This window comes from Pempheris klunzingeri, chromosome 13, assembly GCF_042242105.1.
Source record: "Pempheris klunzingeri isolate RE-2024b chromosome 13, fPemKlu1.hap1, whole genome shotgun sequence".
Lineage (NCBI taxonomy): Eukaryota > Metazoa > Chordata > Actinopteri > Acropomatiformes > Pempheridae > Pempheris > Pempheris klunzingeri.
This window is the reverse complement of record NC_092024.1, coordinates 25,665,835-25,686,290: the sequence shown is the minus strand read 5'-3', so window position 1 is coordinate 25,686,290 and position 20,456 is coordinate 25,665,835. Positions and strand designations below refer to the sequence as shown.

The 20,456-nt window shown below is 50.2% G+C and overlaps 3 protein-coding genes across 4 annotated transcripts in view; all 3 read left to right on the top strand.

The window, feature by feature from the left end:
- Positions 1-1,217: 1,217 nt before the first annotated feature.
- Positions 1,218-14,913, top strand: traf3 (TNF receptor-associated factor 3). Its single transcript, XM_070842025.1, has 14 exons — positions 1,218-1,500; positions 3,118-3,280; positions 3,362-3,515; positions 4,150-4,201; positions 4,303-4,407; positions 6,603-6,767; positions 7,185-7,265; positions 7,365-7,439; positions 8,088-8,180; positions 8,394-8,534; positions 9,240-9,417; positions 11,990-12,333; positions 12,675-12,866; positions 14,033-14,913. The coding sequence occupies exons 2-14, from the start codon at positions 3,121-3,123 to the stop codon at positions 14,066-14,068; spliced, it is 1,776 nt and encodes a 591-aa protein (XP_070698126.1). The 5' UTR covers positions 1,218-1,500; positions 3,118-3,120; the 3' UTR covers positions 14,069-14,913.
- Positions 14,914-15,540: 627 nt separating this feature from the next.
- The window catches only part of mipol1 (mirror-image polydactyly 1), a 30,020-nt gene continuing 25,104 nt past the window's right edge, over positions 15,541-20,456 (top strand). The window contains exon 1 of one of the 2 annotated variants that reach the window (XM_070841905.1): positions 15,541-15,678. The gene's annotated coding sequence lies outside the window, so the exon portion shown is untranslated. Of the gene's footprint in view, positions 15,691-20,456 lie in introns of both variants that reach the window. The other variant, XM_070841906.1, reaches the window with a different exon arrangement.
- Positions 17,354-18,520, top strand: c13h5orf63 (chromosome 13 C5orf63 homolog). Its single transcript, XM_070841680.1, has 2 exons — positions 17,354-17,455; positions 18,338-18,520. Exons 1-2 carry the CDS (start codon positions 17,354-17,356, stop codon positions 18,518-18,520), a joined length of 285 nt encoding a protein of 94 aa, XP_070697781.1.

Genomic DNA, 20,456 nt, shown 5'->3' with positions numbered 1-20,456 from the left:
AGCCATGTTGGATGATGTCATTCAGGTAGGGTGCGTGTCCTGTCTTGATGATGTCATCCTGTATTGGGGATTTTAGGACCTTTTTAAAGGAGTCAATAAAACCAAAGTTAATTAATAAATGAGTGTGTTTCTTCTCTTTTTTCACACCCAAACTAAAACGGGACACACCGTGTTTAACGGACAGTGACCGAATGACCTGAACTCCATTTGACCGATCAATCAATCAGTCTTATTAATTAATATACAGCCAGTTCATAGCGTTCTTTCTCTTTCCATAAAGAGCAGCTCAGAAGAAACCCAGAACCTCCAGATGAGCATCAGGTAACAGAAAACTGTATTTATACAGTGAAAGAACAAGGTTTATTTCTGTTATCAATAAAGTTATTTATCATTGTTCATGGTTATTACAGATGAGCTCAAACTGAACTTGTTTCACTTCATCATTGAAGCATTTGAGAAATGTAACGGCGCCCCCTGCTGCTCACTGAGGTTCTGAGTTCTGTGTATTGGTACACATCCTGCTGCTTCATGTTGCTATTCACATCTTAACTGTTATGTTTTTACCTGCGACCAGACTGATCAGCACCGATCAGATTGATCGGCACCGGTCAGATTGATCGGCACCGGTCAGACTGATCGGCACCGGTCAGATTGATCGGCACCGGTCAGATTGATCGGCACCGGTCAGCCTGATCGGCACCGGTCAGATTGATCGGCACCGGTCAGCCTGATCGGCACCGGTCAGATTGATCGGCACCGGTCAGATTGATCGGCACCGGTCAGACTGATCGGCACCGGTCAGATTGATCGGCACCGGTCAGATTGATCGGCACCGTTCAGCCTGATCGGCACCGGTCAGACTGATCGGCACCGGTCAGATTGATCGGCACCGGTCAGCCTGATCGGCACCGGTCAGATTGATCGGCACCGGTCAGCCTGATCGGCACCAGTCAGATTGATCGGCATCAGTCAGATTGATCGGCACCAGTCAGATTGATCAGCACCAGTCAGACTGATCAGCACCAGTCAGACTGATCGGCGTCAGTCAGATTGATCAGTACTGTAGTTAGTATTTTGGTTGTTTGTTTGTGCCCCCTGTGGCCGCTCTCTCCCGGGAAACAGCGCCCCCTGTGGCCGCTCTCTCCCGGGAAACAGCGCCCCCTGTGGCCGCTCTCTCCCGGGAAACAGCGCCCCCTGTGGCCGCTCTCTCCCCGGGCAGCTGGGGGATTTCCTGGGCGGAAGCAGCGGAGGGGGTTTCCAGTGTGATCAGCCCAGTCCTCCCCGCTGGATCTCTGAACTGGATCCCAGTGACTTCTGACTGACACGGACGGCACCGACAGAACCCGGAGAGCCCGCAGAGCCCAGAATCCGAACCCGGACCATGAGGAGTCCGCCTGAGGCCCGGAGGCTCCGAGGCAGCGGCGCGGCGACGGTTTGAATCCCGGAGAGAGTCCGCCGAGCCGGGGAGCTGCTGAGCTGTGGCCTGCGGAGGAGATTCATGTAAGTCCGACAGAAGCAGAACCTCAGCAGAACCCTGGAGAGGAGAGAACATGTAGAGAACATGTAGAGAACATGTCAGCTGTGTGTGTGTGTGTTAGCTTCTGTAACGGAGGGAAATACAACAGATGCTACAGCTAGCTGTGTGTGTGTGTGTGTGTGTGTCTGTGTCTGTGTGTGTGTGTGTGTGTCTGTGTGTGTGTGTGTGTGTGTGCGCGCGCGCGCGCGCGCTTGAACTAAAATCTTTATTGAACAAACAGCAGAGAAACAAGAAGCTAAAGAGGCTAACAGCCTGTTAGCATTAGCGGTGTGTTTACATCATTTATCATTCAACGATCGATAAATGATCGATAAGTGAGGACTGGCGCAGAAGAACTACAGCCAGACCTGAACAATCAAACTCAGAGTCAGTGAGCTTTAAACCTTCAAAACCTCCTTAAACTCCTGATTTAAGGTGGAATGGTGGAGTCAGTGATGTCACTTTAGTTACACTAACGGAGTAAATGAGTATTTATTGATCAAGAGACACATGTTAAAGGGACACTCCCCTGTTTCTCCCCCTGGTCCTCTCTGTCCACATCCTGGTGTGTGAGTGACTGGTAGGTAGTAAAAGTGTTGGAACTGGTCCAGTAGATCACCTCAGCCAGCAGCCACCAAACGGGCTGCAATGGCTGCAACGTGATCCTTTGGGACAACTGCACCTGATCACAGTAGGTCCACTAAAAGAGCTTGTTTGATCCACTGACAGGCTCAGAGTGTTATTCTAAGTGTGTGACAGCATCATGGAAAGGATCCCTACAGAGAGAGACCTGGAAGATCCTTTTGGTTTAACCACAAACAGCACACACACCAGACTACATTCACTAAAACAGGGATTTTAGAGCTGCTGGTGTTGGTGTGGGACTTTGGACGCTCTAATCAGGGTCTTGGGCTGAACGCAGGTCACATGGTCTTTGTGAATGATTGTATTTATTATGTTGAGTATAGTTAGAGACTGAAGTGAATGTGATTACACACCCAGTGAGAACAACAAATGATATGAAACCAGCTTCAGTGTGAGGAGGACCTGCAGAGGATCGTCTGTTAGTGACCAAACCACGTCTAGTCTGCAGCATCTGTTGCCATGGTGACCTCCCAGGTTACTGAAGTCAGTCCTCATTTCATTCTGTGATTGTGTGTGTGTGGCAGTGACCAGTGACATCACCATGGCAACCACCTGAAACACCATGGCAACGTCATCCATTGACTTTTCAGCTCTGATCCTTCTCTGACACAAGAGACCTCCTTTCAAGGCTTTGACTTCACCCCAGTGACGCCTCGACCTCCTGTGGTCCGGCTCAGGTGTGATCTGTTGGGATTTGTCTCTGTGACGGACTGGATGAGGTTGAAGTGGCGTTCCTCTTAACCGACGCTTCAGCTCTCTTCAGCTCCCACTCACACATGTGACGTGCCAAGGCCACGCCCCTCAGCTGGACGCCACTGAGCGCGCTCAGACGGATCGGTCAGATGTTTGGTGTCAGTTCCCTGTCAGACGAACGTTGATTCTTGTTGTTACGCCTGCGTGTCAGTTGGTTAGTTAACCGTTACCTTGTTAACTCGTCCACTCTGACCCCCCCTCAGGTCATGTCAGCGGGGAGGAGTGCTGACGGGAGGGAGGTGCAGATTCCCCTCCAGCAGGTGGCGCCCTCCCTGGCCACGCCCCTATCAGTGGCCCCACCCATTACCCCACCCTCTCATCGCCCAGCCAATCCCTGGCCTCCCAGCGACCCTGCCGCTTCACCAGGTAAACACTTCAACATCTCAACCTGAGGTGTGTGTGTGTGTGTGTGTCCAGGTGAGTGACCTCAGGTGTGTGTGTCTGCAGGTTTCCTGCCTCTCCAGGGGGGGTTCAGAGATCACTTCGTGGACCCCCCTGAAGTGAAGTACCGGTGTGAGTCCTGCCGGCTGGTCCTGTGTCAGCCGCGACAGACCGAGTGCGGTCACCGCTTCTGTCAGAGCTGCATCAACGACAACCTCAGGTGAGACGGACAGGTAGACAGGAAGTGGTTTCCAGGTGTGTGCACCGTAGCTCTCAGCTCACAGGTCCACCCCCCCGCTCTGCTGTCTGAGTACGTTCAGGCGACCCCACCATGCTGTGTGTGCAGCATGCTCACCTGCACAGGTGACAAACAGCACCAATCAGTGAATACTGCCGGAGCTGGATAAATAGAGTACTTACCTGTGCTCAGGGGGAGCAGCTTCCACCAACCAGGTGTCAGAGCTGCCCGTCCTCACCTTCGCTCACCTGGAAGTCGTCTCAGACAGGAAGCTCCACTTGAAGCTGCACCTGGACCAGACTGAGCTGAGAGGCCCCTCCCCGCAACCTGTCCATCTCTATGACAACACTGTGACATCACTGTCGTTGTTGGCAGGTGTTGCAGCAGGAGGTCACCTGGAGGGTTCACCTCCTCCTCCCCAGCAGGAGGAGGCCCAGGTGCTCCTCCAGGTGTTTGTTACCTCCTGTCTACCATCAGACCTCTGCAGGTGATGCTGGTCGACAGGCAGCGAGGTCGGCTGAACATTGAAGCTCTGGACTGTGGTGTTTCTGGTGTTTTATGGGATGGCGTGGTGCTGCTCTCCAGTTAAACCAGTGTGTCCTGTCTCCCCTTGCAGCCATCCTAACCCGGTCTGTCCCGCCGACATGGAACCGCTGTTCAAAGACAAGGTGGGCAGGAAGTGACATCACAGCAGAGATGGCTGTCATGGTTACCGATCGATTGCTGATGATTGCGATCAGTTCTTGACGGTGCTGCGTTTGTGTTCCAGATCTTCAGAGACGTTTGCTGCCATCGGGAGATCATGGCGCTGAAGGTCTACTGCCGCAGCAGAGCCAACGGCTGCCAGGAGCAGATGAGTCTGCAACAGATCCCTGTGAGTGCGACTGTTACCACAGCAACACAGAATCCTGCCATCTGATTGGCTGTGAGGCGTCCCACATAAATCCTTAATGTGGACAGTTCACCCCCGTAAAGATGACGTTTTATCTGGAGTCAATCGATCAATCACGACTAAATGGTTCTGTCAGTGAAGGATGTAGAACAAAGTGGGCTCACTGACGGTGACCACGTGACGAGCAAACCGCCGCTCGCTGTACGCCATCCCGCTGATCACGTGACTAAATATTGACTGGCACATTTTAGTGATTTAGAAATGATGCTGTTGCTTCCGCTGTCTCAACCGCGTCCATGGCAACAGTCTGTCAGTCAGAAATAACACACTGCCGTCACGGACCAATCAGAGTCGAGTATTCAACAACAGACATGAGCTCAGAGGGCAACACGGCCAATACAACACAGGGAGAGAGAGAGACAGGGAGAGAGAGAGAGACGGGGAGAAAGAGAGACAGGGAGAGAGAGAGAGAGAGACGGGGAGAAAGAGAGACAGGGAGAGAGAGAGAGAGAAACGGGGAGAGAGAGAGACAGGGAGAGAGAGAGAGACGGGGAGAAAGAGACAGGTAGAGAGAGAGAGAAACGGGGAGAGAGAGAGAGAGACAGGGAGAGAGAGAGAGACGGGGAGAAAGAGAGACAGGTAGAGAGAGAGAGAGAAACGGGGAGAGAGAGAGACAGGGAGAGAGAGAGACAGGGAGAGAGAGAGAGAGAGACGGGGAGAAAGAGAGACAGGGAGAGAGAGAGAGAGACGGGGAGAAAGAGAGACAGGTAGAGAGAGAGAGAGAAACGGGGAGAGAGAGAGACAGGGAGAGAGAGAGAGACGGGGAGAAAGAGACAGGTAGAGAGAGAGAGAAACGGGGAGAGAGAGAGAGAGACAGGGAGAGAGAGAGAGACGGGGAGAAAGAGAGACAGGTAGAGAGAGAGAGAGAAACGGGGAGAGAGAGAGACAGGGAGAGAGAGAGACAGGGAGAGAGAGAGAGAGAAACGGGGAGAGAGAGAGAGAGACAGGGAGAGAGAGAGACAGGTAGAGAGACAGAGACGGGGAGAGAGAGACAGGGAGACAGAGAGAGAAACGGGGAGAGAGAGACAGGGAGAGAGAGAGAGAGAGACGGGGAGAGAGAGAGACAGGTAGAGAGACAGGGGAGAGAGAGACAGGTAGAGAGAGAGAGAGACAGGGAGAGAGAGAGAAACGGGGAGAGAGAGAGAGAAACGGGGAGAGAGAGAGAGAGACAGGGAGAGAGAGAGAGAGAGAGAGACAGAGAGAGAGACACACGAGGGAGAGACAGAGAGACAGCCTGTCTCCTTCTCACCTTTCTGTCTCTCTCCCTCTCACCTGCCTGTCTCCCTCCCACCTGTCTCTCTCTCTCTCACTCACTCGTCTCTTTCCCTCTCACCTGTTTCTCTCTCCCTCTCACCTGTTTCTCTCTCCCTCTCACCTGTCTCTCTTTGTCTCTGACCTGTCTCTCTCCCTCCCACCTGCCTGTCTCCCTCCCACCTGTCTCTCTCTCTCTCACCTATCTCTCTCTCTCTCTCACCTGTCTGTCTGTCTCTCACCTGTCTCTTTCCCTCTCACCTGTCTGTCTCCCTCTCACCTGTCTGTCTCTCTCTCACCTGCTTGTCTCCCTCTCACCTGCCTGTCTCCCTCTCACCTGTCTCTCTCTCTCTCACCTGTCTCTCTCTGACCTGTGTGTGTCTCTCTCTGACCTGTGTGTCTCTCTCTGACCTGTGTGTCTCTCTCTCACCTGTGTGCCTCTCTCTCACCCGTGTCTCTCTCTCACCTGTGTGTCTCTCTCTCTCACCTGTGTGCCTCTCTCTCACCTGTGTGCCTCTCTCTCACCCGTGTCTCTCTCTCACCTGTGTGTCTCTCTCTCTCACCTGTCTCTCTCTCACCTGTGTGTCTCTCTCTCTCACCTGTGTGTCTCTCTCTCTCACCTGTGTGTCTCTATCTCACCTGTGTGTCTCTCTCTTTGACCTGTGTGTGTCTCTCTCTCACGTGTGTGTCTCTCTCTCACGTGTGTGTCTCTCTCTCACCTGTGTGTCTCTCTCTCACCTGTCTGTTTCTCTCTCACCTGTCTGCTTCTCTCTAACCTGTGTGCCTCCCCCTGACCTGTCTCTCTCCCTCTCACCTGTCTCTCTCTGTCTCTGACCTGTCTGTCTCCCTCCCACCTGCCCCCGTAGGACCACCTGACGGTGTGTCCGTTCTTCGAGGTCCCGTGCCCGCTGGGGAAGTGTAAGGAGCGGATGATGAGGAAGGAGATCCCCGAGCACCTGAGCTGGAAGTGTAAACAGAGAGAGTCCAGCTGTGAGTTCTGCCTGAGCAAGATGCCTCTGACGGACCTGCAGGTACGCTGTGACATCACCGCACACCTGCCGCAGGTGGACCGCCCACAGCTCTAGGACTAGTTACGGAGAAATGGGACTAGTTGGAGTGCTCTGGGACTAATTAGAGAGCTCTGGGACTAGTTAGAGAGGTCGGGGACTAGTTAGAGAGGTCAGGGGCTGGGTAGAGTGCGCTGGGACTAGTTACAGAGGAATGGGACTAGTTGGAGAGCTCTGGGACTAATTAGAGAGGTCAGGGACTAGGTAGAGTGCTCTGGGACTAGTTGGAGAGCTCTGGGACTACTTAAAGGGTCTGGGACTAGTTAGAGAGGCTGGGACTAGTTGGGACCTGTCTGAGGAGCCCATTGGAACTCTGGGTCTCGGTCTGATTCTGGTCCGACGTTTCCGTGACGATGAACATAACAAAGTTTCTGCTTCCAGAAACACAAGGAGACGGTGTGTCCGGCGTTCCCGGTGCCGTGTCCGAACCACTGCTCCTTCTCCTCCCTGCCCCGGAGCGAGGTACCAACCAATCAGTGGACTGGATCACTTTAGTTGGTGCTGCCTGGTTAACCCGGTTAACCTGGTTAACCTGACTGACCAACTGCTTTTGTGTTCCAGCTGTCAACTCACCAGCACGACTGTCCCAAAGCCCAGGTCAGCTGCCAGTTCCACCGCTACGGCTGCACCTTCAAGGTACCTCCTGCTCCTCCCTCCTCTTCCTCCTCTCTCCTCCTGCTCCTCCCTCCTCTTCCTCCCCTCTCCTCCTGCTCCTCCCTCCTCCTCTCTCCTCTTCCTCTTCTCTCCTCTTCCTCCTCTCTCCTCCTCTCTCCTCTTCTCTCCTCTTCCTCCTCTCTCCTCTTCCTCCTCTCTCCTCCTGCTCCTCCCTCCTCCTCTCTCCTCTTCCTCCTCTCTCCTCCTGCTCCTTCCTCCTCTCTCCTCTTCCTCCTCTCCTCCTGCTCCTTCCTCCTCTCTCCTCTCTCCTCTTCCTCCTCTCTCCTCCTGCTCCTCCCTCCTCTTCCTCCTCTCTCCTCTTCCTCCTCTCTCCTGCTGCTCCTCCCTCCTCTTCCTCCTCTCTCCTCCTGCTCCTCCCTCCTCTTCCTCCTCTCTCCTCCTGCTCCTCCCTCCTCTTCCTCCTCTCTCCTCTTCCTCCTCTCTCCTGCTGCTCCTCCCTCCTCTTCCTCCTCTCTCCTCCTGCTCCTCCCTCCTCTTCCTCCTCTCTGCTCCTGCTCCTCTCTCCTCTTCCTCCTCTCTCCTACTCCTGCTCCTCCCTCCTCCTCCCTCCTCCTCTCTCCTCCTCCTCCTCCTCCTCCAGTGTACCGTATGTTCTGTGTCTCACTTCAGGCTCTGAATCAGGACATGAGGCAGCATGAGTCCACCTGTGCAGCCGAACACCTGAGGATGATGGCCACCAGAACCTCCACCTTAGAGAGCAAGGTAACCATGGCAACCCAACCACACGGGGTAGCCGTAGCAACCAAACCAGACAGAAGTAACCGTAGCAATCCCACCACACGGGGTAACCATAGCAACCGAACCAGACAGAGGTAACCATGGCTACCAGTTGGGGGGGGTTTTCAGTGCGGGCTGGCCTGACTGCTGAGGGTGGGGGTTTCAGAGGCCTGTTGGGTGTCTGTGTGGTGTTTCCAGGTGGAGGATGTTAAAGGCGAGCTGTTGGAGAGGTACAAGCTGCTTCCTGCTCTCAGCAGTCGTCTGTCTGAACTGGAGAACCAGAACGACGAGCTGCGAGAGAAGAACCGACAGACGGAGCAGAAACTGGCCACCATGCAGGTAACACGCTGTTCTCAGGTGTGTTCACAGAACCTTTTCACACTCCATCACATGTGAACAGAAGAAATATCGTAAAACCTGAAATGAAGTCAGTGAATAGCTCAGACCTTTATGACACCGATCAGCCTGTACTGTAGACAGTACTGTCCTCCACTGCTGCACTGTAGACAGTACTGTCCTTCACTGCTGCACTGTAGACAGTACTGTCCTTCACTGCTGCTCTGTAGACAGTACTGTCCTCCACTGCTGCACTGTAGACAGTACTGTCCTCCACTGCTGCACTATATATAGTACTGTCCTCCACTGCTGCACTGTAAACAGTACTGTCCTCCACTGCTACACTGTAGACAGTACTGTCCTCCACTGCTGCACTGTAGACAGTACTGTCCTCCACTGCTGCACTGTAGACAGTACTGTCCTCCACTGCTGCACTGTAGACAGTACTGTCCTTCACTGCTGCACTGTAGACAGTACTGTCCTCCACTGCTGCACTGTAGACAGTACTGTCCTCCACTGCTGCACTGTATATAGCACTGTCCTCCACTACTGCAATGTAGACAGTATTGTACATAGTACTGTACTCCACCAGAGTACTGTCTACAGTGAGTAACAGTGAAAGCAGCTGACGGACAGGAAGTAGAATCTGACGGGATATTTAACAACCAGACCAGCAGCCAGCAGCTAATCGTCTCTCTCTTCCTACAGAACCTGATGAGCTCTCACTCAGAGAAGCTGATGGAGCTCGAGCTGGAGCTTCGTTCTGTCCGTATGCTAAGAGATGACGTGGAGAACCTTAGAGGAACGCTGGAGAACGTCCGGACGAGACTGAACGCTCTGGAACAAGGGGGACGCAGTGGAACTGGATCCACAACACACACTCTGGGTCAGAACACACACACACACGCTGGGGACTAGTTACTAGTAGTCAGACATGTGGGATATAGTTACAGAGGTGTGGGGACTAGTTACTGAGATGTGAGAATTAGTTACAGAGGTGTGGAAACTAGTTACTGAGGAGGAGACTAGTTACAGAGGTATGGGGACTAGTTACTGAGGTGGAGACTAGTTACTGAGGAGGGGACTAGTTACAGAGGTGTGGGGACTAATTACAGGTGTGGGGACTAGTTAATGAGGTGGAGACTAGTTACTGAGGAGGAGACTAGTTACAGAGGTGTGGGGACTAGTTACTGAGGTGGAGACTAGTTACTGAGGAGGAGACTAGTTACAGAGGTCTGGGGACTAGTTACTGGGGTGTGGGAATTAGTTGCAGAGGTGTAGGGACTAGTTACTGAGGTGGAGACTAGTTACAGAAGTATGGGGACTAGTTACTGAGGTGTGAGAATTAGTTACAGAGGTGTGGAGATTAGTTACTGGGGTGTGGGAATTAGTTGCAGAGGTGTGGGGACTAGTTACTGAGGTGGAGACTAGTTACAGAAGTATGGGGACTAGTTACTGAGGTGTGAGAATTAGTTACAGAGGTGTGAAGACTAGTTACTGAGGAGGAGACTAGTTACAGAGGTGTGGGGACTAGTTACTGAGGTGGAGACTAGTTACAGAAGTATGGGGACTAGTTACTGAGGTGTGAGAATTAGTTACAGAGGTGTGGAGACTAGTTACTGGGGTGTGGGAATTAGTTGCAGAGGTGTGGGGACTAGTTACTGAGGTGGAGACTAGTTACAGAAGTATGGGGACTAGTTACTGAGGTGTGAGAATTAGTTACAGAGGTGTGGAGACTAGTTACTGAGGAGGAGACTAGTTACTGAGGTGGAGACTAGTTACAGAGGTATGGGGACTAGTTACTGAGGTGTGAGAATTAGTTGCAGAGGTGTGGAGACTAGTTACTGAGGAGGGGACTAGTTACAGAGGTGTGGAAACTAGTTACTGAGGAGGGGACTAGTTACAGAGGTGTGGAAACTAGTTACTGAGGAGGAGACTAGTTACAGAGGTCTGGGGACTAGTTACTGAGGTGGAGACTAGTTACTGAGGAGGAGACTAGTTACAGAGGTGTGGGAACTAGTTACTGAGGTGGGGACTAATTACAGGTGTGGGGACTAGTTAATGAGGTGGAGACTAGTTACTGAGGAGGAGACTAGTTACAGAGGTGTGGGGACTAGTTACTGAGGTGGAGACTAGTTACTGAGGAGGAGACTAGTTACAGAGGTCTGGGGACTAGTTACTGGGGTGTGGGAATTAGTTGCAGAGGTGTGGGGACTAGTTACTGAGGTGGAGACTAGTTACAGAAGTATGGGGACTAGTTACTGAGGTGTGAGAATTAGTTACAGAGGTGTGGAGACTAGTTACTGAGGAGGAGACTAGTTACAGAGGTGTGGGGACTAGTTACTGAGGAGAAGACCAGTTACAGAGGTCTGAGAACTAGTTGCAGAGGTGTGGGGACTAGTTACTGGGGTGTGGGGACTAGTTACTGGGGTGTGAGAACTAGTTGCAGAGGTGGAGACTAGTTACAGAGGTGTAGGGACTAGTTACTGAGGTGTGACAATTAGTTACAGAGTGTGGAGACTAGTTACTGAGGAGGAGACTAGTTACAGAGGTGTAGGGACTAGTTACTGAGGTGGGGACTAACTACAGAGGTGTGGGGACTAGTTACTGAGGTGGACACTAGTTACTGAGGAGGAGACTTGTTACAGAGGTGTGGGGACTAGTTACTGAGGTGGAGACTAGTTACTGAGGAGGAGACTTGTTACAGAGGTGTGGGGACTAGTTACTGAGGTGGGGACTAACTACAGAGGTGTGGGGACTAGTTACTGAGATGGAGACTAGTTACAGAAGTATGGGGACTAGTTACTGAGGTGTGACAATTAGTTACAGAGGTGTGGAGACTAGTTACTGAGGAGGAGACTAGTTACAGAGGTGTGGGGACTAGTCACTGAGGAGGAGACTAGTTACTGAGGTCTGGGGACTAGTTACTGGGGTGTGAGAACTAGTTGCAGAGGTGGAGACTAGTTACAGAGGTGTAGGGACTAGTTACTGAGGTGGGGACTAACTACAGAGGTGTGGGGACTAGTTACTGAGGTGGAGACTAGTTACTGAGGTGGAGACTAGTTACTGAGGTGGAGACTAGTTACTGAGGAGGAGACTAGTTACTGAGGTCTGGGGACTAGTTACTGGGGTGTGAGAACTAGTTGCAGAGGTGGAGACTAGTTACAGAGGTGTAGGGACTAGTTACTGAGGTGGGGACTAACTACAGAGGTGTGGGGACTAGTTACTGAGGTGGAGACTAGTTACTGAGGTGGAGACTAGTTACTGAGGAGGAGACTTGTTACAGAGGTGTGGGGACTAGTTACTGAGGTGGAGACTAGTTACTGAGGAGGAGACTTGTTACAGAGGTGTGGGGACTAGTTACTGAGGTGGAGACTAGTTACTGAGGAGGAGACTAGTTACAGAGGTCTGGGGACTAGTTACCAGATGCTCAGTGATGAATATCCGCCTCTCTGCAGCGTCCCTGGAGACTCAGCTGAACCGACATGACGACATGCTGAGTGTTCACGAGATTCGATTGGCCGACATGGACCTGCGCTTTCAGGTGCTGGAGACGGCGAGCTACAACGGGACTCTGATCTGGAAGATCCGTGACTACAAGAGGCGGAAACAGGAGGCGGTGGCGGCGAAGACGCTGTCTCTGTACTCGCAGCCGTTCTACACCGGATACTTCGGCTACAAGATGTGCGCCCGGGTGTACCTGAACGGAGACGGCATGGGCAAGGGGACGCACCTGTCGCTGTTCTTCGTGGTGATGAGGGGCGAGTACGACGCCCTGCTGCCATGGCCCTTCAAACAGAAGGTACCAATCAATCAGCTCGTCAGCTAATCAATCAGTCAGACAGTCAGTCAGCTAATCAATCAGTCAGCTAATCAGTCTGGTTACCAACTCATTACCAACTAGTTTATTAACTGGTTACTGACTGGTTACGTACTAGATAAGTAAATGGTTATGGACTAGTTAACTAATTGGTCATCAACTGTTTGCCAACTGATTACTGAGAGTTTAATCAGGTTAACAGGTTAAACTGTCTTTCTATCCCTGTTTCTCTCTCTCTCTCTCTCTCCCTGCCTTTCTCTCTATCCCCGTCTCTCTCTCTCTCTATGTCTCTCTCTCTCTCTGCCTGTCTGTCTGGTGGTCAGGTGACCCTGATGCTGATGGACCAGGGTCCGTCCAGGAAACACCTTGGCGACGCCTTTAAGCCTGATCCCAACAGCAGCAGCTTCAGGCGTCCGGCGGCAGAGATGAACATCGCGTCCGGCTGTCCGCTCTTCGTGTCCCAGAGCGTCCTGGAGACGGGCAGCTACATCAAGGACGACACCATCTTCATCAAGGTGACCACATAGTCAGTCAGACCGCACACAAGGTACAGAGGCCTGAGAACTAGTTAGTTACAGGGGATTGGGGACTAGTTATAGGGGTTGAGGGCTATTTACAGGGGATTGGGGACTAGTTAAAGGGGCTAGGGGACTAATTAAAGGGGATTGAGGACTAGTTAAAGGGGTTGAGAGCCATTTACAGGGGATTGGGGACTAGTTAAAAGGGATAGGGGACTAATTAAAGGGGATTAGGGACTAGTTAAAGGGGTTGAGAGCCATTTACAGGGGATAGGGGACTAATTAAAGGGCATTGGGGAGTAGTTAAAGGGGTTGAGGGCTATTTACAGCGGATTGGGGACTAGTTAAAGGGGATAGGGGACTAATTAAAGGGGATTGGGGACTAGTTAAAGGGGTTGAGGGCTATTTACAGGGGATTGGGGACTAGTTAAAAGGGATAGGGGACTAATTAAAGGGGATTAGGGACTAGTTAAAGGGGTTGAGGGCTATTTACAGGGGGTTGGGGACTAGTTAAAAGGGATAGGGGACTAATTAAAGGGAATTAGGGACTAGTTAAAGGGGTTGAGAGCCATTTACAGGGGATTGGGGACTAGTTAAAAGGGATAGGGGACTAATTAAAGGGGATTGGGGACTAGTTAAAGGGGTTGAGGGCTATTTACAGCGGATTGGGGACTAGTTAAAGGGGATAGGGGACTAATTAAAGGGGATTGGAGACTAGTTAAAGGAGTTGAGGGCTATTTACAGGGGATTGGGGACTAGTTAAAAGGGATAGGGGACTAGTTAAAGGGGAATGGGGACTAGTTACAGGGGATTGGGGATTAGTTAAAGGGGATAGGGGACTCATTAAAGGGTATTGGGGACTAGTTACAGGGGTTGAGGGCTATTTACAGGGGATTGGGGACTAGTTACAGGGGATTGGAGACTAGTTATAGGGGTTGAGGACTAGTAACAGGGTATTGGGGACTAGTTACAGGGGTTGAGGGCTAGTTACAGGGGATTGGGGACTAGTTACAGGGGATTGGGGACTAGTTACAGGGGATTGGAGACTAGTTACAGGGGTTGAGGGCTATTTACAGGGGTACCTGTGGATTACTTGTAATGGTCTGCTTGGTTTACTAACCCCCAGACCCAGTTAACTAATCAGAATATGTGTTGGCTGACAGGTTACTGTGGATACCTCTGACCTTCCTGACCCCTGACATCGTGAACTGTGTGACCTCTGACCTCGCTGGTCTGGAAGCTGCTCACCTGTCCCCGCCCAGCAGGGCAAAGGATGATGGGAAGGATCAGTGACAGTGGAGGAGGCCCGTCCGTCTGAGAGCGCCGCCGACCAAGAGTCAAGCAGGGAGCAGCCAATCAGAGTGAACTTTGTAGAGACTGGAGGGCGGGTTCTCTTCTGATTGGCTAATGGACTACAGAACAGCATGTGTGAATGGATCAGTGTTACCATGACATCACCATGGTGATATCACTCAGCCAACATGGCCGCCACAGCGAGGAAGTTGTTGCTGCTCATTATTGATGCCGTGCATCGAGCTTTACTTCCTGTTTATTACCTGTTTACTAAGGCATGCTGGGAAACCCACTGCAGCCACAGAGGAGCTCAGAAAACCAGTTCACACCAGTACAGACCAGCAGGACGCAGTAGAGGAACTGTTTCCATTTAAGAGCAGCAGAGACCCAGTGCTAACCAGTACTAACCAGTAACTTTGATTCCACATTCAATCAAAATAGGTCAGTCACCTGTTAGTCATCTGTTAGTTACCTGTCAGTTTCCTGTGAAGGTGAAGTTTAACTGTAGCAGCTAATTCAGGATATAACCTGAAACCGCTGTACTGTACTGAACATGCAGCGCGGTGAGACAGGCAGCAGGGAGACAGTTCCCAGTGTAGTTCCCAGTTTAGTTCCCACACTGGGCACACTGCCTGCTGGAGCTCCTCTACGGCCTCGGAGGTTCCCACAGAACTCGTCTGACTCTTCGTTTCATTTGCACAGTTTGAATGTTTGTTAAAGTGTGAAAATAAAAATAAAGATACAAAAACAAGTTTGGCTTTGATTTCAGGAAAAATCAGAAGAACTCCAGTTCCAGTTCCCCCACCACAGTTCCTGGTACAGTTCTAGTTCTTCCAGTGCAGAGGGAGTGAACTGTTTTTATTGATCCAGCTGTTTGGTTCCATTGGTTGACCTGTGGTGGAACTCTTCCTTCGTTCTAATGAACACTGAAACGCTGTGGAACCATAAAAGAATTGATTCACTAACCCTAACCCTATTTTAGGGATTTTTGAGTGAAACGTTCAGTTAACTTGACTAGATTAAACTGAACTAAGCTTCTCACAGACATCATTAATCAGATGTCTCGGGCAGGTTAAACAGATCCTCTCACCTTAACACACTCAAAGCAGCACACCGGCTGTCTTATTGTTAGTTATGTTAGTTAATGTTGTCACATCAAACATTAACTATGTGATCTGATTTTTTTACTCTTCTTGGTGGTTTTGACTCCATTATTTCTGTCTGGATCAATATGACACCGGATCGATCAGCAGCAGGAGAGCAGAGATTAATCAAAGAGACTTCCGGTACAGCAGGTGGCGGGACTCACTTGAAGACTTGCAGCCTGCTTTTTAACTGAAGAAGAAGAAGAAGAAGAAGAAGAAGCAGCAGCAGCAGCAGCAGCAGTAGTAGTATTAGTGTTAGTGTTTGGCAGCTTGGCTCCAAACTTTCTCTGAAAGTTGATTTTAAAAACCGGAACGAGAAGATTTCTGCAGGTTTCTTGCCGGAGGGAACCGGGACTTTTCGGCGAGACTTGGTGAGTTTACCGGTGAGTTTACCGGCGGGTTCGGCGGAGTAGAACCGGGGACGGTAGCTACTGTTGCCGTGCAGGGCAGGTAGCAGGCTAACAGGTCAGATAGCAGCCTAACAGGTCAGCTAGCAGGCTATCAGGTCAGATAGCAGCCTAACAGGTCAGCTAGCAGGCTGTCAGGTCAGCTAGCAGGCTATCAGGTCAGCTAGCAGCCTAACAGGTCAGCTAGCAGCCTAACAGGTCAGCTATCAGGCTATCAGGTCAGCTAGCAGGCTATCAGGTCAGCTAGCAGCCTAACAGGTCAGCTAGCAGGCTATCAGGTCAGCTAGCAGGCTATCAGGTCAGATAGCAGGCTATCAGGTCAGCTAGCAGGCTATCAGGTCAGCTAGCAGGCTATCAGGTCAGCTAGCAGCCTAACAGGTCAGCTAGCAGGCTATCAGGTCAGCTAGCAGCCTAACAGGTCAGCTAGCAGCCTAACAGGTCAGCTAGCAGGCTATCAGGTCAGCTAGCAGCCTAACAGGTCAGCTAGCAGCCTAACAGGTCAGCTAGCAGGCTATCAGGTCAGCTAGCAGGCTATCAGGTCAGCTAGCAGGCTATCAGGTCAGCTAGCAGCCTAACAGGTCAGCTAGCAGCCTAACAGGTCAGCTAGCAGGCACAGTGATTTAAACTGAACTGAACATTCTTGGTGTGTGAGTGAGTGCATGAGAGCTCTTATTGTGAAAAATCTGTATGAAGATTAATAATGTCCAAAAACAAAACTAAATAAAGTGAAAATCAGCAGTTTTGTCAATTTAATGTATACTTCCAAATTAACTAAGGACAGTTACCCATTAATCATATCTGACTAAGATGACCGACTAAGGACAGTTACCCGTTAATCGTGACAGACTGAGGACAGTTACCCGTTAATCGTGACAGACTGAGGACAGTTACCCGTTAATCGTGACAGACTGAGGACAGTTACCCGTTAATCGTGACAGACTGAGGACAGTTACCCGTTAATCGTGACAGACTGAGGACAGTTACCCGTTAATCGTGGCCGACTGAGGACAGTTACCCGTTAATCATGGCCGACTAAGGACAGTTACCCGTTATTACCATTCACTCCCTCTTTTACAACAGTTGCATATAGAAAACAGAGAGAACAGAATGGTAATGTTGAACAAAGGGCTGCAGACTGCGTGCTCCTCCATCAGCCACCTCCAGGTGGCAGCACCTTCCTCTGAAAGAGAGTCTGACCTGCAGGAGTCACATGTACTCAGACTCCATTGATAAAAACACACAATACAGACCGCAAATAAATAGGAACTGGCTCCTCCAACTATTGATCCTTCAAATGCTTAAATGTATAGATGGTTGTTTACCTTTTGATGTGACATGTGGTCAGTCAGCTGGTTTATCAGGAGATAATGTTTAACTGAGGTTTTGAAGCTGTGACATCGAGGTTTAAAGAACTTGAGGTCAGATCACTTGGTGGTCTGGCCGTGGTAAAAGTGTGGCTTTCTGTAAAAGCCTGCGTCCTGGATTTGCCTGTCGTGTCCTACGACGGACCCACAGTTCATCTCGTATTTCATCACTGATGGTCCCTCCTGCTCTGATTGGTTGGCTGGCAGTGCGGTGGACTCCGTTTGCTGGTCTGAGGAGGTCAGTAACAGCTGGTCTGTCTGTGTTCTCAGATCAAATGTTTTTCCTGAAGACTTTACCTCTGAGTCGACCTGCAGCTCTGCAGCTCCCTCGACTGTTTTCTACCAACACGTTACCCATCCTGACCCTGTTCACCAAGGTAACCAGACCCCATCCTGACCCTGTTCACCAAGGTAACCAGACCCCATCCTGACCCTGTTCACCACGGTAACCAGACCCCATCCTGACCCTGTTCACCAAGGTAACCAGACCCCATCCTGACCCTGTTCACCAAGGTAACCAGACCCCATCCTGACCCTGTTCACCACGGTAACCAGACCCCACCCTGACCCTGTTCACCAAGGTAACCAGACCCCATCCTGACCCTGTTCACCACGGTAACCAGACCCCACCCTGACCCTGTTCACCACGGTAAGCAGACCCCACCCTGACCCTGTTCACCAAGGTAACCAGACCCCACCCTGACCCTGTTCACCAAGGTAACCAGACCCCATCCTGACCCTGTTCACCAAGGTAACCAGACCCCACCCTGACCCTGTTCACCACGGTAACCAGACCCCATCCTGACCCTGTTCACCAAGGTAACCAGACCCCACCCTGACCCTGTTCACCACGGTAACCAGACCCCACCCTGACCCTGTTCACCAAGGTAACCAGACCCCACCCTGACCCTGTTCACCACGGTAACCAGACCCCACCCTGACCCTGTTCACCACGGTAACCAGACCCCACCCTGACCCTGTTCACCACGGTAACCAGACCCCACCCTGACCCTGTTCACCAAGGTAACCAGACCCCACCCTGACCCTGTTCACCAAGGTAACCAGACCCCACCCTGACTGTACACTGACCGTGTATTATCCGTGTAATAATATTACCGTCTGTCTCTCTGTAGGATCCGTGTCCTCTCTGTGATGAAGCCAAAGAACAACTGGAACCATTCAGACACCGAGTGAGACACCGCCTATCTGTCTCTCGCTGACCCGTCTGTCTCTCGCTGACCCGTCTGTCTCTCTATCAGTTTGTCCTACAGCAGGTGGACATCAGTCTTCCTGAGAACAGCGTGTGGTTCGACAGGTACAGGTGGGACATACCTGTCTTCCACCTGAATGGACAGTTTGTGATGAAGCATCGAGTGGACGTCGCCCAGCTGGACAAACTACTGCAGGACGCCGGCATGACGACACTGTCCGCTGATCCATGACCAGTAACAAATAAACTGATCAATCTGTAATCAATCATTTATCTGCACTGCGTCGTTATTAGTGCTACATACAATAAACCAATCAGCACAGACCCTCTGTGTGATGTCACAGCTGATCAAACCAATCAGATTTCTTGTATAGTATTTATAAGCCAACACAAAGAATTGTGCCGATTATTCTGCCAGCCAATCAGGGTGGAGGATCATCAATGATGTCATTGTGATGTAAAGTCATTCATCCCGTCAGGAATTAAAATGTTAAAAAAATGACAAAGTTTTGTTCTTTGAAGTACTTCAACAGAATCCAACATGTATGACACGGAAGAGACAGCTGACTGATCCACTAACTGACTGACTGATTGATTAGGTCGGTGTTGATTGGTTGGTTTTGGTTGAGCTTTGGGAAAGTCTGAAGAAATGTGATGAACTATTTAGTGACTTTAGCAGTTTGCTAAACATCATACCTCTGAAACCCTCACCTGACTAACCTGATGCTGTGAGCTCATCAATATTTAACCTGCTGTTGGCTCAGAGTGTCTGGCTGACAGCCAATCACAGCCCTTCCCCGCTTATGTGACCTGGAAGTGCTGTAGGGAGGTGTTGGATGTCGGCTGGTTGCTAGGGAGATGGTCAGGTGAGTTTTTGGTGAGGTGAAGGTGTGATGGCGTTCAGCAGCAGAGCTGAAGATGTTCAGTTCGCTCTGCAGAGAGCCAAGAAGAAGATCAGCAACCTGCAGCAGCAACTGAATGACCAATCAGAGAGGTTTATATCTACCTGTAACATCACCTGAACCAATCAGAGTAAACACGCAGTGAAACAGCACAAAGATAGTACTACTAATACTACCTCTACTGCAATATTACTACTACGCTAATACTACTGCTACTGCTAATATTACTGGTAATGTTACTGTTACTGCTAATACTACTGCTACTGCTAATACTACTGCTAATGTTACTGTTACTGCTAATACTACTGTTACTGCTAATGTTACTGCTGATATTACCGCTGATACTACCGCTAATGTTACTGCTAATATTACTGCTAATATTACTGCTAATACTACTGTTACTGCTAATATTACTGCTGATATTACCGCTAATGTTACTGCTGATATTACTGCTGATATTACTGCTAATTTTACTGCTGATATTACTGCTAATATTACTGCTAATACTACTATTACCGCTAATGTTACTGCTGATATTACTGCTAATATTACTGCTGATATTACTGCTGATATTACTGCTAATATTACTGCTAATACTACTATTACCGCTAATGTTACTGCTAATATTACTGCTAATATTACTGCTAATATTACTGCTAATACTACTGTTACTGCTAATATTACTGCTAATATTACTGCTAATATTACTGCTAATACTACTGTTACTGCTAATATTACTGCTGATATTACCGCTAATGTTACTGCTGATATTACTGCTGATATTACTGCTAATTTTACTGCTGATATTACTGCTAATATTACTGCTAATACTACTATTACCGCTAATGTTACTGCTGATATTACTGCTGATATTACTGCTGATATTACTGCTAATATTACTGCTAATACTACTATTACCGCTAATGTTACTGCTGATATTACTGCTAATATTACTGCTGATATTACTGCTAATATTACTGCTAATACTACTATTGTTAGCTGTCACTTTGCTCACTGATGTTAATGATGATGTTGCTACTCTGGAGCACAGCACAGTTGCAAGGAATGCTGGGTAATGAGTCGGAGCACAGAGGAATGCTGGGTAACGAGTCACCATGCGGTAGAGATTAAACAGCCAATAAGTTGCAGGAACCATGTGACCTGCAGGTCATGTGATCAGGATGACTGGAGACCAGCTCTGTGATTGGACAGCACTGGTCTCTGTGTGCTGGTCTGACTGGAACCAGTGGAACCAGTCTGGTCGAG

Excerpts from the sequence above, each read along its gene's own strand:
- traf3 (XM_070842025.1), top strand. The coding sequence starts at position 3,121 with ATGTCAGCGGGGAGGAGTGCTGACGGGAGGGAGGTGCAGATTCCCCTC. Across the intron at positions 3,281-3,361 it reads CGACCCTGCCGCTTCACCAG|GTTTCCTGCCTCTCCAGGGG; the intron begins GTAAACACTTCA and ends GTGTGTCTGCAG. Across the intron at positions 4,408-6,602 it reads TGAGTCTGCAACAGATCCCT|GACCACCTGACGGTGTGTCC; the intron begins GTGAGTGCGACT and ends CTGCCCCCGTAG.
- c13h5orf63 (XM_070841680.1), top strand. The coding sequence starts at position 17,354 with ATGTTTTTCCTGAAGACTTTACCTCTGAGTCGACCTGCAGCTCTGCAG. Across the intron at positions 17,456-18,337 it reads TCCTGACCCTGTTCACCAAG|TTTGTCCTACAGCAGGTGGA; the intron begins GTAACCAGACCC and ends TCTCTCTATCAG.